Source organism: Sylvia atricapilla, chromosome 5 (assembly GCF_009819655.1).
Source record: "Sylvia atricapilla isolate bSylAtr1 chromosome 5, bSylAtr1.pri, whole genome shotgun sequence".
Lineage (NCBI taxonomy): Eukaryota > Metazoa > Chordata > Aves > Passeriformes > Sylviidae > Sylvia > Sylvia atricapilla.
The window spans coordinates 46,352,327-46,368,267 of record NC_089144.1 but is presented as its reverse complement, the minus strand read 5'-3'; the positions used below and the strand labels follow the sequence as shown (position 1 = coordinate 46,368,267).

Sequence of the window (15,941 nt, the reverse complement as noted above, 5' to 3'; positions counted from 1 at the left end):
ATGGTTTCTGCTGCACAGGCTGTGAAATATAAATGTACATCCTACTTTCTGCTACGGTGATGAGTAAGAATTTAAGATAAGAGTATTAGAACAACAATCAAGCGGCTACCCTCCTGGAAAACAAGGGAACTAAATTTTAGTTTACCAGAAACAAATGTTCTTTAATAAAGCATTCATCGCTTTCAACATTCAGGCATATTATACAGTTTTATAGGTTTTAAGTCAATAGATACAAGTATACAAAAAATTGGCATGTCAGCTGAAAGAGAAAAAAGAAAGTTTTTAATAAAGGCTGCAACTACTATACCTGGATCTGAATTGAAGGTGCTTCCAAGGCTCTATAAACCATTGGCAGAACACTGTTCTTTATTTCATCTGGTGGAGTCTTGGTTAGAAGCAAGTCCATTTTTTGCAGGAAGATTAACAATATCTATTCAAAGAAAGACAATTCAGAAGCCAAAAGTTTTGACTGCAAAGGATGTATTTACAATTTAAAGTGTGTTGTATCATACCAAAAAAACTTCACAAGTTTTCTTATAACTCAGTAAATGTGATCACTTACCATGTTGCTTGCCTGAAGGCATGGAAGACAAAAAACACTTTGACATGTTATTGCATTTTAAAAACAGCAAATACAAATCAAACAAAATACGCATGTTTTAGACGAACTCCTTACTGAGTCATGATGATTTGTTATTTCAGAAGAGTCATTTTTTCTATTTACAAGAACGTGTAAATAGTTCTTGCTCTCTCTATGGTCTTTGTTAGAATACGCTCACAGAAAATCTTTACACACATATCACTGTTGCAAAAGCTAAACTTCCAAAAACTGTAACTCAAACTCTGTTCTCCAAGTACTTGACCACAACTCTGCATATACAAGCTGTATTCCATGTGTCTAAAATCAAAATAGGGACATTATAAAAAATAACATGGCTACTAGATGGACAAAAAATTGCATTTATCCTATTTAACAGAAATTGTGTATCATAAAAAAAAATAATTCTAACAAAATATTCACATCACATTAACTTAAAAAATAATATTAGATTAGCACTCGTGCATAGTGAGATCCATCTTGCTTAAGATTAGCCATCTAAAAGATTAGCCATTTAGACACTATTCTAAATCACTCACCCAGCTCAGTTTCAAATACAGAGCACTATGTAACTCATAAGATTCATATCACAGCTTGGACAGGTGCTAGACGGGACAGTGATTATCCATTGATATCAGAATTCCTTTCAGAAAATAGGTTAAACTAGATGGATAAATTACATTTAAAAGTACCGCATTTATAACAAAAAGCCAAGTGTTTTATAGGAAAACTTAAAACTTTCATCTAAAAATACACGGCAATCAGTATTTCTATGCCAAATAAACAGAAGCATTGAAATGTAGAAACAGAAATGCACCAAGACCCCATTATAAATTTTCTCCTTCTATTTATTCCCCCTTCTCTTTACAATGAGGAAAAATAGATTTTTAAAGTACAGCTAATATGTGTTTTTTTACTGGATATTTATGATTTCCCAAATCGCGCACACACACAAAATCATTCATTCATTCCATCAACATTGATTCTGATGCAATAACCTCATATTTGGGACAATAAGGCTGAAATGGACGAGATCAATTTTAAAGCTAGATTTTATAGTTTTCTTCAATATACAATCTTTGTCCTAAACTTTAGTTTTTAAGACCTACACATATTTTAAACACTTATTCTTCTGTAACAACCCTAATAACGTAGTACTGTGGAATTACAGTTTCTATGTTAAAGCTTCTAGGATTCTATTTGATAACTTTCATCTATTTAGGTAAAAATTAAGAAGGTACAGTCACAGTCTCACACACATCATCTAATAAGCAATTAACAGCAGTTGTACTCTAAGTAACAATGCTTCATTCATTAGTGCAGAGCCCAGTACTTTTCAGAGAACACTTCTCTGTAGTGAATTAGAAAATGAATTTACAGCACATCCTATATTAACTGTCTATGGAATCCTGTAGATACAAAGTAAGGGTTTGTCTGGGAAGCTATGTCAGAGTAAGCGAGGATGTTTATGTACAGCACACATTACTCCACACTAACCCCATGAATAAGTTTATCTAAATATTCCATTTTCACAAAAAGACATTGTGAGCACCACCTAATAATTTCTTCATATTGAATTAGAGCAGCTTTCCTATGATACATTCATTTCCTAATTCGAATATCCTATTAAAGTCAAGCAACAGGCCCCTCATACAAATCTGTAACATCTTGAAAGAGTGTTGGGAAGAAATACTGGTTATCTTCCCTGAATGTCCCTCTCCAGGAGTTAGAAGCACACAGAAACTGCACATTTCTGCTTGTACTAAGATAGTCAGACCAGGCACTCTGGCACTTTGAACCTTTGTATTTTTTCCAGAATTCCTGATATATTAACTTTGAAAACATGACCTAGATTATTTAAACTTTGCCATACTAGAAAGACCATAGAAATAATATTTGAATAAGCCATGTAGTACTTTGCATTAAAAATACCAGCATAAGAATTTAATAGTGTCTACATAGTCACAGAAAAACTTGTCAAAGCTCCATCTATATGAGCTGACTCAATTTGTATTTTGTTTCCTTCATCTCTCAAGATATATACCAGCTTTTGGGTCCATTATGCTCCAGATGTAACTTTGCTCCAAACTTTTTGCAGCAAGGATTGTGTCACAAATCTAATGTTAAATGCAGCAAAACACAGAGTTACCTTTTAGGATGACACAGCACAAATGAGATGTTCACTGGCTTTTGGTTGGTTAAACATTGATTTTTTCAAGACAAAAAAGCTAACATAAAGCTTCAGTGTACCAAGTATAAACAGCATTAAGTAGTTCAAATTTCCTGAGGTATTATGAGTTAGACAGCTGTCCCCTTCCCCACCTCCACAGCATAATACAGTTCTCTGATCCAGTTTTCTGAAATCCAGAAATAAAAGGTCTGCTATGTTTACCGTGCCCTTTAAGTGCTCTGCAGAAAAATAATGGCACAGGAGTGAGCTAGAAGGAATGCATACCTGTCTCTCATCTGTGGAAGCACAATGCCCCACTTTGCGACAAGTTTCTTAGGAATCATCATGGTGATGACAAAAGGATGCAAATTTTTTCTCCCTTACAGTAACAGTTAAGTCTTAGAACTTTTATACATTTAAACAGCAAGGAAACCAGCATATTTTACTTACTTATAGTAAGTAAAATGAAATTACATTTGTCAAATGTAAATTTGACATTACATTTGTCAAATAGAAATTAAATGAATTTCACAAATTTTTACACAGTCATCAAATAAATACTACTCTTAATATGAATAAACAACACTTCTTAGAGAGTGTCAAAGCTACAATTCCGCCCTCCCCCCTTTGACCCAATGTCAGCAAACTAGATACAAGAAAAAACAACCGAAAAAACCCAAGGTTCATCTACTGGTCGAATATATGCAAACATTGTACTGTTCAACCCTGCTCAGATTGTCCAGATAAGGGTTAAAATGCTTACAAATGTATCTTCTGCAATCAACCAAAACCAAGTGGTAAATTAAACCATCTCTTGCAAATCTCATTTCATCTACAAATGCAACATACCCTCAAAACCCATCTAAAGAAGAAGAGGTAGAGGCTTTGAGAATTTCCTGGTAAATCTATTTTGAATGAATCAAGACTGACTGCCTGGACAACTATAGGGCAGATTGAGCAATGTGTGTCAAGCCAGAAAAGGGAAATAGAACAATTAGTCATTTTTTCAGGGGAAAAAAAAAAAAAACAAAGAGAAAATTGTAATATAAGTACTATCAACATACCTGGATTGGTTCTTGCTGTTTAAAAACAGGACCAAGATCAGGTAGAATGAGTTTGATATATTCATCTTTGGTGCACTCCTCAGCAATTAAGAGAACATTGGGCAAGACGAAGGGTACCATATCAGGATTCACAAATTCGGAAGTCAAGCAAGGCAAAATTCGCTGAATTATAACACGCTAAAAGGAAAAAAAAAAAAAAATCCACCAAGTATGAATCATGTACTGCACTGAAAAAAGTTACCATCGTGCCAGTTCAACAGCTTTTGTATTAGCCTGATATTTACAATAAAGTAGACAGATAATTTTCAGTTTTGATCTCTTATTTGCACAGTACACTGTTGTTAATTTACACTGGGCTACTCTGTTTAATTTTCGCTGTTTGGACTCAAAACATAAATGAAGACTTTAACAACTGTGAAGACCAACAAAAAAGCAACTAACTGTACAGAAAATAGGACTTGGAGCCACACACAAGTTATAAAAGCCATACTCTATATGTTTTCTTTAAAAAGACCCTAATGAGACCCTTAAAAATACCCCATAAACCCTCCAAATTAGTAATTTTTTTCTGTACCCCATCATTCACTGAACAAACACATAATCCTACTACTACACCTCTCTGTAAAACTTCAGATACACTACCTAAATAGGATTCTGCTGATGAAACAGATATTTAAACTGTGGATGTCTACTGCAGCATTAGACATCCTTAAATGCTTTTGAAGTCAATAAACAGAAATATATGGTTCATGGGCACAGTCACTTCCTTCATGAAATATAATTTCAAGACAGAAAAAAAAGAATGCTCTAAGGATTATTTGGTCAATCAGTGGCTGCCTAAAGTTAGGTGAAATATATGCTATCCATTTCCAAATTCAAACCAGCAACCATTTCTGATCAAAGGAAAATACTACTAAATTATAAAGAATATAGTATTAAATATGGAGTCTAAATGTTGCACTGAGCAGTGCAAAACAGAATTAAAAATAAAGAGATTTAATGCCCTGGTTGAGAAGCTCAGTTATTCCATTATGTATTAAACTAATACTACTCTTCTATCCCATATGCATTACGGCTTATATAAATTAAGGTATACCACAAAAGGAAAGGGAGCCAGTCTAGACATAGCTTAACACTACACAGGAGAAATATATAATGACAAGCATTTGCCTTTGAGATTTCTGAGCACTGCCAGCACAAGAAAGCACTTAGTCTACTGAGGGACAGAAGGCAACACTGAAGTACTGCTTTGCTATGAAAAATATTGAAGCAATCTTATAGCAAGAAAAGGTGGCAACTTTAAAGAGCTATGATGGCATCTGGAAACACAGAGAAAGCCTTGTAAATGGAGAGAAGACAAGTCCCTTTAAAACTGGGATGAACTACAACAGGACATGCAAATTAGGCTTCTTTATTTGGTTTATTTGCCATTTTCCATTTAAAGTATTACTGATTGCTGAAGAGTACTTCCAGAATAAGTATGTCCTAATCTCCCTTTGTTTCCTTCTACTCTATTCTGACAGTGTCACAGCAGTCTATTATGGTACAATGCTACAAAAAGTCCAGCATTCCAAGAGTCAAAATGCTTACAGATGTTCATAGATTTTCAAACTTGCTATTTCCAGTCATTGAAATATCATCATTCAGACATACCTTAGGTAGTTTTGGCAGAACTTTTGGTAGTCCTTTAAAAAACTGTGATTTCTGCAGATTATCCCTTTGAAATAAAGAATCAAAATACTGAAGCGTCATTGCTCCCACATCATCGAAGAATGGTATCTAAAAATAAGATTAAAAGATTGTGATCTGGAGGGGGACAACATTGATACTGTTACAATAATTCCAAAATATAATCATCTATTTCCCCTTTCAATGCATGACAGCAAGCCTTTACAATGACATGTCTGCAACTAACAATTAGAAAATTATTTTTTACATATCAAATGGTATAATATTCAGATACAGGTTGATTATTAAGACAGTGTGCAGTGTGCAGATATGGTAAAAAAACCTCAATGTCTTTATAAAACCACAATGCTTAATACAACCATTTACAGATTGTTTATTGTACTCCTTCAGGCAACTGAGATGACACCCAAGAATCTGCCAATTCCCTCACTCTCATCTTTCAGTATATAGGTAGATAAAACCATCACCTGCTCCCTCTCCCTTTGTCACCCACTGTATTTCTTTCAACAGTTAAAACACTGATTTCTATCTCTGCATACCATCTTTTTACATGACAGCAAAAGAATAAAATAATTTAGCAAAACGAATCTACAAGTAGTAATCTGAAAGGCTATCAGATTGGAGAAAATGGGGCATAATACAAGGGAAGAACAATGCTTTAAGTTCTACTTCCAGACAGGAAAACAGAGCAACAGTTTTGCCAAATTAAAACTTAATCATATTCTACTTGTGATTAAATTTTGGTTTGTTACGGCAAATAATTTCTGAATATACTGTTCTACATACTTAAGAATACACCAAAAATCATAAGCCAAAAGTTAATCCTTATGCTTACTGCCCTTTATGATTTTCTCACTTTCAAATCTTTCCAATATAATTTTAAAGACTGAATTGTATAAAATCATGGTTCAAAAAAGCTTCCAACTGTATGGAAAGGAATAAACAGTGTTGCATTGAATAATTTTTGAATAATTTATTAATTTTTCAAAATTCTGTCTCAGCACACACTTTTTCCATAAAAATAAATGTCAGCATAAGGATAACTTTTGGCATCAGATAACATTGCATCTAAAGGGTTAAAAATATTCAACATTTCAACTAAAATGATTAACAGAAAACATTTTAAAATAGCTCTATAAATCAAACATTAATTTCTCTCTTTCCTATGGCTACTGTATTTTCCATGGACTGACCTTAGTCATTTGATCTGCATCTGGTCTGACTGCTGGAGCTACGTTTAGGAGCAGCTTTACATGCTCACGCACCTCCTCAGGTATGTTCTGAAGAGTACTGGAGCTTAAACGGCTCAGCTGTGAAGTAATTCAAGCATGAACACCATGAAGTCAGAAAATCCTGCATGTAACTATTTACAATATACAACAGGCCTATACTTTGTTTTCTTGATGGTTTCTCTATCCACACATTTGATATCTCTCCCTTCTTGTTCACAGTCTTCTCCTGTTTCCAAAAAGCCTATCTGTTTTAGGCCCTACTCCTGGTTTTTCAACTTCCCATTGTAGTCCAGGTTATCAGAGAATACAAACATGGTATTTTTAAACAGGCAAATATTATCTAAGGTGTTGTCTATACACATTAAAACACAGTACTGTGTGGCACTTGGGCAGCCAAAGTTACAACAAAGGAAACCTGCATATGAACAGACATTATGCCAGCTAATCCAAGTAACTGTGACACTGTCTTCTGTTGATATCCACAGTCCACAAAGAATGTGAAATAGCGATAGCTAAGTGCATACCAACTGCCATGTCAAGTGATCAAATCACTCTAAACCCAGCCATCTTCAATGGTACTACATAGATAATTCACTGCCAGGTAAGCATTATTTCACAAGACCAGCATTCAACAGGTTTACAGAGAAATCAGGTGTAAAATGCTGGTTTTTATTTAGATACCATTGTCAGATGGTTTATGTTTTGAGCACTGATAGTGTTCTCAATATTTAAATCTATTTTACAGTAATTATATGTGTAAAGTAAGAAAATAACTGTCAAATATGAAAATCAACAAACAACAGTCATAAAGAAAACAAATACCTGGTCCAGCTGTCTACTAAAGCTTTTATAAATATCTTGTTTGTTGACCTCAAAAATTGGTTTCCCTTTATTAAACACTGCATACGTAACAGCTCCCAGAGAGTACATATCACTGGCTGTCTCACAGCTCACAGAGAGAATATATTCTGGTGCCAGATACTCAGGATTTGGAAGACACAAGGATGGCAAGTTTGGATCCCACTCCTTACAAGGGAACATCGGCTACAAAAGAAGTATGAGAAGTAAAAGGAAGTACATTTATCAAGGATTTTTAAAGATCATTTTCAAAAAGAAACTCAAGCAGAGAAAAATAATTAAACCACTCAAATTCATTTATGAATCAAACAGAAACAGAGTAAGGCAAAACTGTTAAGGATCTCTGTCTGTAGCTTAGAGTGATTAGCTGATGCAGTTTTTTTATCTGACTACTAGAGCTGGGAAGTGTAATGCAAAATCAAAGCACTGCTGTAATGGGGAAACAGGAGCTAAGATGGAATTTATTTTAATTTGTGAAAACCAAGCATTAAGTGTGCAACACACTAAGTCAGGTAGGCTTGCATGTCATCCAACATGAAGAGGAGCAGAAGCGGCACAAGCTCCAGCCTCTGTGTGAAACCATCACTAGTCTACTGTCACCCCACTGAGCCCACTCAGGCTCTTTTTCTAAGATGATCAAATACACCACTTCAATCCAGACCTGTGCTATATGTTCTAACTTTTGGCCAACAAAATAAAAAGGTGAATACTAAAGAGACAGTTCTATACTGGAATGCAAGATCATGAAAGTGGTTTCAGTCAAAGACATGAATCTGGAATTGAATGATTATAAATATAAAGATTATTACCTCCTGTTCAGATGGATTTGTTGATTGGATACAAAAATCAAACCCCATAATTTTCCACGCTCCACTCTTATTCAAAATTATATTTTCAGGAGTAATGTTTCCATGGACCATTTTGACACTGCTATGCAAAAATGACAAACCTTCAGAAACCTGTCCATAAAAGATCATTATTTCAGGTTATTTATTTCCCCAAACATCCTGTAAGACATTTCCAAAAGTTCTGTAGTTATGGTCACAGTCAAATTCCTATGTTAATTAAGAAACAATGTTTCATCACTATTTTCGCCTATGCCTTAAAAATTATGCATGAAGGAAATTAAACACAAATGGGTAATCAGCAGGTGAGATTACCAATGTCAGTTAACTATCACAGCACAAGTGTGATGGTGCATTGCCCTCTCCCTTCAGGCCACATCATCTCAGAAGAACAAAAAGGCTTTGTGAAGCTGATCAACATATTCACCAAACAAAACCTGGGAGCTAATGGTTCTCCACAGAACATTAAGAAAAGATTCACATATGGAAGAGACAGCTGTAGCATAGACATTTACATGGAAAATAAAAATTAATTGAATTTTCTATTTTACATGTCAGAAAAAAAGAGTAGCACCCTAGAGCTTCTAGTGTTTATCCTCTTTTACACTTAAGAGTGATCAGAGCACTAATACTCTCACCTTACTATTATTTGATTTACTACAGGCAGACAAAATTTTGGTAGTGCACTGACTTCATTAAAAAAATCATTAATACTAAAAGCAGAAAAAAATTATAAAGACAACCTGTACCATACCTGAAGCAAACCATATTTGGTCTCCACGTCATAAAGTTTGTATTCTTTAATGTCTGATGGTAAAGGAGAAGGTAGGTTGTCCCAGCTGCCAAGAATATTAGCTAAACTTGCACAGACTGGTTCTGTACAAAATGCCAAGCAATCCCTGTATAGGAAATGCATTAAAAAATTTCTTGTACATAAATGTAATATATATCTCTTGACGGCAAATAAAACGTAATATATCTCTTGACTGCAAATAAAAAACCACACAAACACCATATTATACATTGCCAAAACACCTGGTGCTACCAAAAGCCATGTTATAATTCAGGTTTTGAATTCCCTTAATATTATGGCAAAGAGAAACACATAAATGTCTGAAGTTTAAAAAAATACTAGAATTAGGTTCTTTTATTCTCCAACATTTACATAAATCACTAATTATTCACATAATGCTTAATAATTATTTTTTAAACAATGCTTTTCTTCTCCTGATCCAAGAAAAATTGATCAAGTAATGCTTACTACTATTAAAACTTGAAAAATCAGACTTCTACCTATGTCTAAAACCAACACGTCCCTGGACTGAAGCAATACTTAATGAGCTCAGACAATGATCAGAAACTAAATTAATGTAATATAAGGGAGCACCTTAAAATTCTTTTACTTTGACAACTGAGAGAAAAGATCTGCAAACACAAATATGGTTGTTATATGAACTGCAGTTTGCATGTGAAGCGACTGTTCTCTAAATTATTTCATTGATTTTTTTTTCTAATGAAAATTAATGGTCTTGCTTTTGCATTTTTGTGCCAATTGCATTTGAAAAGCACAGCAGAAGAAAACTTCCACAAATAAGGACTGGCTGTAACACTGTCAAAATTGCAAATTTCAAAACTGGTCTCGAAACCAGTATGTCTCAATTTCACAAACTTCATGCAACACAGACCAAGTCATTCTTTATATCCACATTCTTCATACTCTGCACAGTGGTGGAGGCCCTGGACAGCCACTGCAATTCATTCCTTAATTGTTTTAAAAGGGTGGGGTTTTTTGAGAAAGCAGTACATGGATGGTAGCACATATACCTGCTTTAAGGATCATTACTTAATGAGAACACTAAATACTGCATCAGTATGAACATAGAAAACAGAAACTGAGTAACAGTAACAAAGATAGACTTTTGAATATAAAATTATAGGCAAAACAGAGCCTAACTTTTTGATCACTCCATAAATGCATCAGAACACACATCTCAGCATGAAACTACCAACTATTTTTTAAGTATTTCAATAATTAACAAGCTTGACCTTTGAGGTAAAATTAGACTGTTGAAAAATGCAAACCTCTTATTATTCATCCAGATTTTAATTTTATCTACTGGCTCTCACAAAGAAGAACAGCTGAAAAGTAAAATACATTGAATGCTAAGTGTCAGCCAACCTGACACTATTTTTTTGCCTGGTTTCCTTCCTACCATTCTGTTAATGACATAGCCTAAATGTTTCTATTAATATGACTAGAGCTTTAAGACTTGTTTCTTTTATAAATACAAGTCAAAATGAAAACATGGAAAGACAAAGTCCTTTATTTTCAGTCTGACTTCAGCTTTACCAGAGAGCTGAACCATTTAATTATTACAAAGGCATAGATGATACAAAATATCTAGAGAACAGTTATTTGGTAGTTTTCATAACAAACTCTCTGATTGTTGCTGTTTTGAGGAAATAAAAAGATAGCTGTTTATTTTTTACTTTAGGAGGTAATTTAAAAAAGGGGCCCAACCTACAGTATCAGAGGGATATCGTAAATCTAATTAAAACAGTAGAATATTGCAGAAACTGATGTCTGCCACACAGTGCAGCAGATGCTTTAATAGTTTCCTGAATAATATCAACATGAAATTCAGATTAATAAGATAAAAACATTTTAAAAATAAAAATACGTATGCTTCCTACAGGGAAACAATGTAACAAATGCAATGTCTAGTAAATTATCTGGGGAAATTCACACTACTACTGTTTTTCAAGGGTAGGAATGATATTATGAGTCAACCCATAATTTCTTTTTTTATCCTTTCCTTCAATAACAAGCTAAATATGAATTAATATTGCTTTCCAGTGCTGTTAACAGAATTCAGGACCATTTGTAAATAAACATACTAATATTAAATATTTAGTATAAATAAGGAGTTACTCATATAAATGTATATTAAGAGGTATACATCATTATATGTATTATGGACATTTATATTAAACATAATTATGTTGGATTCCAATAATTTGTAGTAGAAACATTTTATTAATAGTGGAAAAACTATCAACACTCTAGGGTAAGAAAAGGTATGGCCTTTTTTTCTGTATCTACTTTAGCCTTCCAGGTACATCAAGTACCTATTTGCCTCATAAAGGAAGAATAATGGCTGACCTGCATGCAATTCATTACAACTGTATGTTACTTTGGAGAAACACAAAAATGAAAAAAGTAAGAAAAAAAAAAACATCAGCTACAGTCTAGCCAGAAGCCCACAAGAGATTTCTTCAAGAATAAGCGCTTTGGAAAGACCTGAAATCCTAAAGCAATCTCACAGTACACTTGCACAAGATTACACACACATATATTCTACATAAACCTTTATTTTATTAATCTCCTCCAAAAACTGTTACATCAATTTCTGGCACAGCAGGCAACTGTATAGGTTTTGTGCCTCTGGTGTTTCTACCAGCAGTTGAGTGTGCGGAGTACAGAAGTGAAAAGAGCAGAAGCAAAGGGTAAGGCATTACTAAAAACTCACAAACAAGAACTCTGATGTAATTACACTGTTAATTTTACTCAAAAGGCTTAAATGCTTCTCAAGAACACCGCCAAAGCTTTCCTAAAAGTATGAATCTTAGCCTTTTCTTCTGAAGGGCAAAGTTCAGGGGAAGAGTTACTGAGTCAACTGGAAAACTGTGACACTTTTAGGAAGAAGCCTGAGGTATACTCTGGGTATACATGCATACACCATAATTTGAGATGACCCTAGGCCATTTAGCATGTAATAGTTTATTTACTGTTGTAGAGTATTGAGAACTGCCTTCAACTACCTAACTGATTTTCTTATCCCTACAGTTGAACAACAAATCTGTAAGACTAACCAGTTATTGTGCCGAGTGACCAACCTTTTATAAATCAAATAAGCACTAGAAGAACATGCTGAATTTGTCTGCCTCGAGTGGCTCTTGAGTTCCAAGATACTTAGCTACAACACATACAATTTACCAAAAATCCCTAATCTCACATATAATAAATACATCTCATACATGGAACAAATTGCATGAATAGGTTTTTGAGAGAAAACATTTTAAGACAGTTCTTTAAAAGCAAAATTAATTAAAGCACCTATTTTTCATGCTGTAATGGTAGTGTGTAGCTTTACAGCTGCAACTGGACCAGAATTAAGCAACCGATTGTTACTTAGATTCACACCAGAACCGCGGGGGTGGGGAGAAGGTGAAATATGGGGGTGAATACCTTGCCATATGAATAAATACACTAAACTTGAATCTCATCAGATGTATATACTGAATGTTCCAGACAGTTTATATCCAACATCAAACAATGATTAAAAATAACTGTTCTCTACTTTACTACAGCTTACCTGGATTCTTCTAATGGATGCTGAACAGTTAGTAGTCTAGGGTGCCGAAGCCTAGTTAGCTGTTGAACACCTCGTTTTAACGAATCAATAATTTGATCTTTTTCAAATTTTTGGTACTTGTCTATTAGCTTCTTATCAAAGACAAAAACAGCCACTTCCTGAAAATAAGCAACAGACTTCACTCAGTATATAACACAGCCAAAATCTAAGCCTATACACAATTATACTCAAATGTGTTTTTTGAATCAACAGCACAATCCCACCAATACAATAACCAAACAAAGAAACAGACTTGTTGCTCTCACTTAGTCCCAGTCATGGGAGAAGTTATTGTACGTAAACTCTGAAATACACATTTTGAGTTAAGGTACTAATGCTCCTTTATTGTATAAACAGTAATGTGTAAACTATAACCCCTACCTACACAGTGACAAAGCAGCAGATCCACAGTCAGAAATCAGCTTGATTTTAAGTAGATGAAAGCATTTATATCAACTATGAACAGTTAAAATATTCTGAGTATATATCAAGTGTTGCTTTATTAAACCAGGTCCTGTCTCAGTGCTTTGCTTCAAATCAGTACAATCTGACAAAATAGTCACAGTAGTCCATTAATCTGATCAGACCATTCACATGATAAAACATTAAGAATTTTGTAATGCTTAAAGATGTGTAAAAAAAGTCACAAAAATGTTTAAAACAGTGAAATTATCTCCAACTTCTGCAACTGGAGCAGAAGAAAGTTAAGAAATTTTTATGAAACTTTGAAATTACAGAAGTCGATGTAAAATAAAAAAATTAGATTACATCAACCATCTGGGAAGTTGTTAATGTGAAATGTATCAACTGACAAAAAAAGGAATTAAAAACTTTTATCATGAAACAGACTTCTATATGCTGCTACAACCGCATTATGAAAAATAATAAAGGTTAAAAAGCAGTAGAAAATAATATACAGTTTTTCAGTCCCAGGAGGAACTCTGCGCTCTTCTACTGCACATTTTATAACCAATATTCTAATTAACACTCACAGGAACAGCTACATTATTAATTAAAAAATCCCAAACTATAAACTTTTAGAAATACGCTATCCAAACCATGAAATTCAGCCCAATACACAAAAAAATGTTTTTCAGCTATTTTCATTAAGCCTTTAGCAGGCGAATACTTGTAACTAACTCAAATAAGTATACTTCTCCATCCATATTGGCTCCCTGCTCCAGCTTTAAAGTGTGATGGATCAAACATCCAAACAAGGCAGAGAAGAGCAATGACAGGGAATGGAAGACATGCACTGAGCAGTACATGACCAATAACAAAATTTCAAACTAAGACAGCACTTCTGAAAAAACTTGTTTGATGACACGTGAAAAGAATCAGAAAGTGAATGTTTAAATCAGCTATGGTTTGAATATTTTGTGGTGGGCCTAAGCAAGTTCTATTGGAGCTTGCAGCAGTCCTGCATGGTTTGTTTAAACTCATAATTCCCTGCACCTGGGAGAAGAGAACACAACGTGTACTCCAGATCCTTAACCAGCTGACTCAAGCCATTATGTCTCTCTTGACTGTGTGTAGCCTTGTTGTTGGGACTTCTGATAGCTTTACGTCTGATAGCTGGCAAGCACTTTGTGACCTTACCTTATCCATTTATGATTGCACTTTCTAAGCAGAAGGACAAGTGCCAAATTATGCCAGAAAAAGTATAAGTGCATAAAGTCTAAGTAAATAAATCTAAGACGAGCTGAAATACATACTGTGAAATTATACACCTATTTATAACCAGAGTGACTCATAAATCTTTCAAATAAACAGCAGCAAATCAGCTATGAAATAGCACCAGGCAAACATATGCACACAGGTAAGCAATTTCCTTACATTCTGTTAGGTTGTTACTCAGTCACCTACACAGTCAGCAAGAAAAGACAAGGTACATTAAAAAAATAATAACAGATAAACATTCAGGCAGGAACCAGGCAGAACTTGGAAAAGAAAACTAAAGTTATACATATCTACTGTCACCAGAGATAGAATATTTGTAACTGCCCACTAACTTAAAATAGGAACAAAAATAATCCCAATAACAAAGATTTCTGATGGGATCTACTGCTGTAATGTTAAAACCTCCAATTTTAGCTGTTCTATCTGGCTACAATGACTTAAACTATTACTTGTGTTGTGGTAAAGTGACAACAACAGGGGTAATTAAACCCTTACATCGTGCTTGTCTGATTACAACATAAGCTAAAAAAAAAAAAAGCTTGTAGCTTCAAGTTAAATATACACACTTGTAATACAGCAAATATGTGCAACTTCACAAAAGTGACTGCTATCACCTGGAAAATGACAGCCAGCTTAAAGAACATTCAGAAGATACACAGGAGACAAATAAAAAAATAATGTTAAAGAACATATATTGCAATACACACACCACAAGCTTTATTGCTGCACAGTTTTGTTTTGCAATGGCAGAGTGAATGTTGACATGATGTTACCTAACCGGTAATATTAATAATGAATGGCAACTGCATGTCATAACACCAGCCATCTAAAATTCCATGCAGTACAACTGCTGCTGTATTTTTAATTACTAATGATGGCATACAACCGCACAGATGTTAGTCAGGGTTTACAGAGATACTGCAGGACCACATGGAGCACCTGAACTAAGACTCTGTAAAATTATTGGTCAGAACACCCATTCAAGATTTGAAAAACGTGATTAACAGGAACATAGTTACATATATTCTGTCAACTATACAGTGAAAGAAATTTGCTACAGCTCTCCAGACCTTAACGATACACATGCTACAGGTCAAATGCTTACTGGGCATTGCATAAAACCTATCAAAATTACTATGGTTCCAATGTTATCACTTTTTTGTGAGTAAAACCAAAACAAATGCCCCAGTCAACTGGCATATTGAGTAAAGTCAGTAAATAAAAGATGCACAGAGCTCTGCAACACCTAAAAAAACGCATGAAAACATGGCAAAAGTACCCCATTAAGCATTATTCAGACACTGTCATACAGAATCAGATTACAGATTCTTTGCAGATTATTTATTCTGCGTATTATATTTATCTATTTACTATTGCTTATTTGTCTATG

The 15,941-nt window shown here is 34.3% G+C and overlaps 1 protein-coding gene across 2 annotated transcripts in view; it reads right to left on the bottom strand.

The window, feature by feature from the left end:
* Positions 1-15,941, bottom strand: part of SCYL2 (SCY1 like pseudokinase 2) — a 33,291-nt gene that overhangs the window by 12,230 nt on the left and 5,120 nt on the right. Inside the window, exons 3-10 of one of the 2 annotated variants that reach the window (XM_066319348.1) lie at positions 12,833-12,990; positions 9,211-9,355; positions 8,421-8,570; positions 7,576-7,797; positions 6,715-6,831; positions 5,486-5,611; positions 3,833-4,009; positions 308-430 (exon numbers count right to left, since the gene is read on the bottom strand). In XM_066319348.1, coding sequence (XP_066175445.1) covers positions 308-430; positions 3,833-4,009; positions 5,486-5,611; positions 6,715-6,831; positions 7,576-7,797; positions 8,421-8,570; positions 9,211-9,355; positions 12,833-12,990 — 1,218 coding nt within the window. Of the gene's footprint in view, positions 1-307; positions 431-3,832; positions 4,010-5,485; positions 5,612-6,714; positions 6,832-7,575; positions 7,798-8,420; positions 8,571-9,210; positions 9,356-12,832; positions 12,991-15,941 lie in introns of those variants that run through there. The other variant, XM_066319350.1, reaches the window with a different exon arrangement.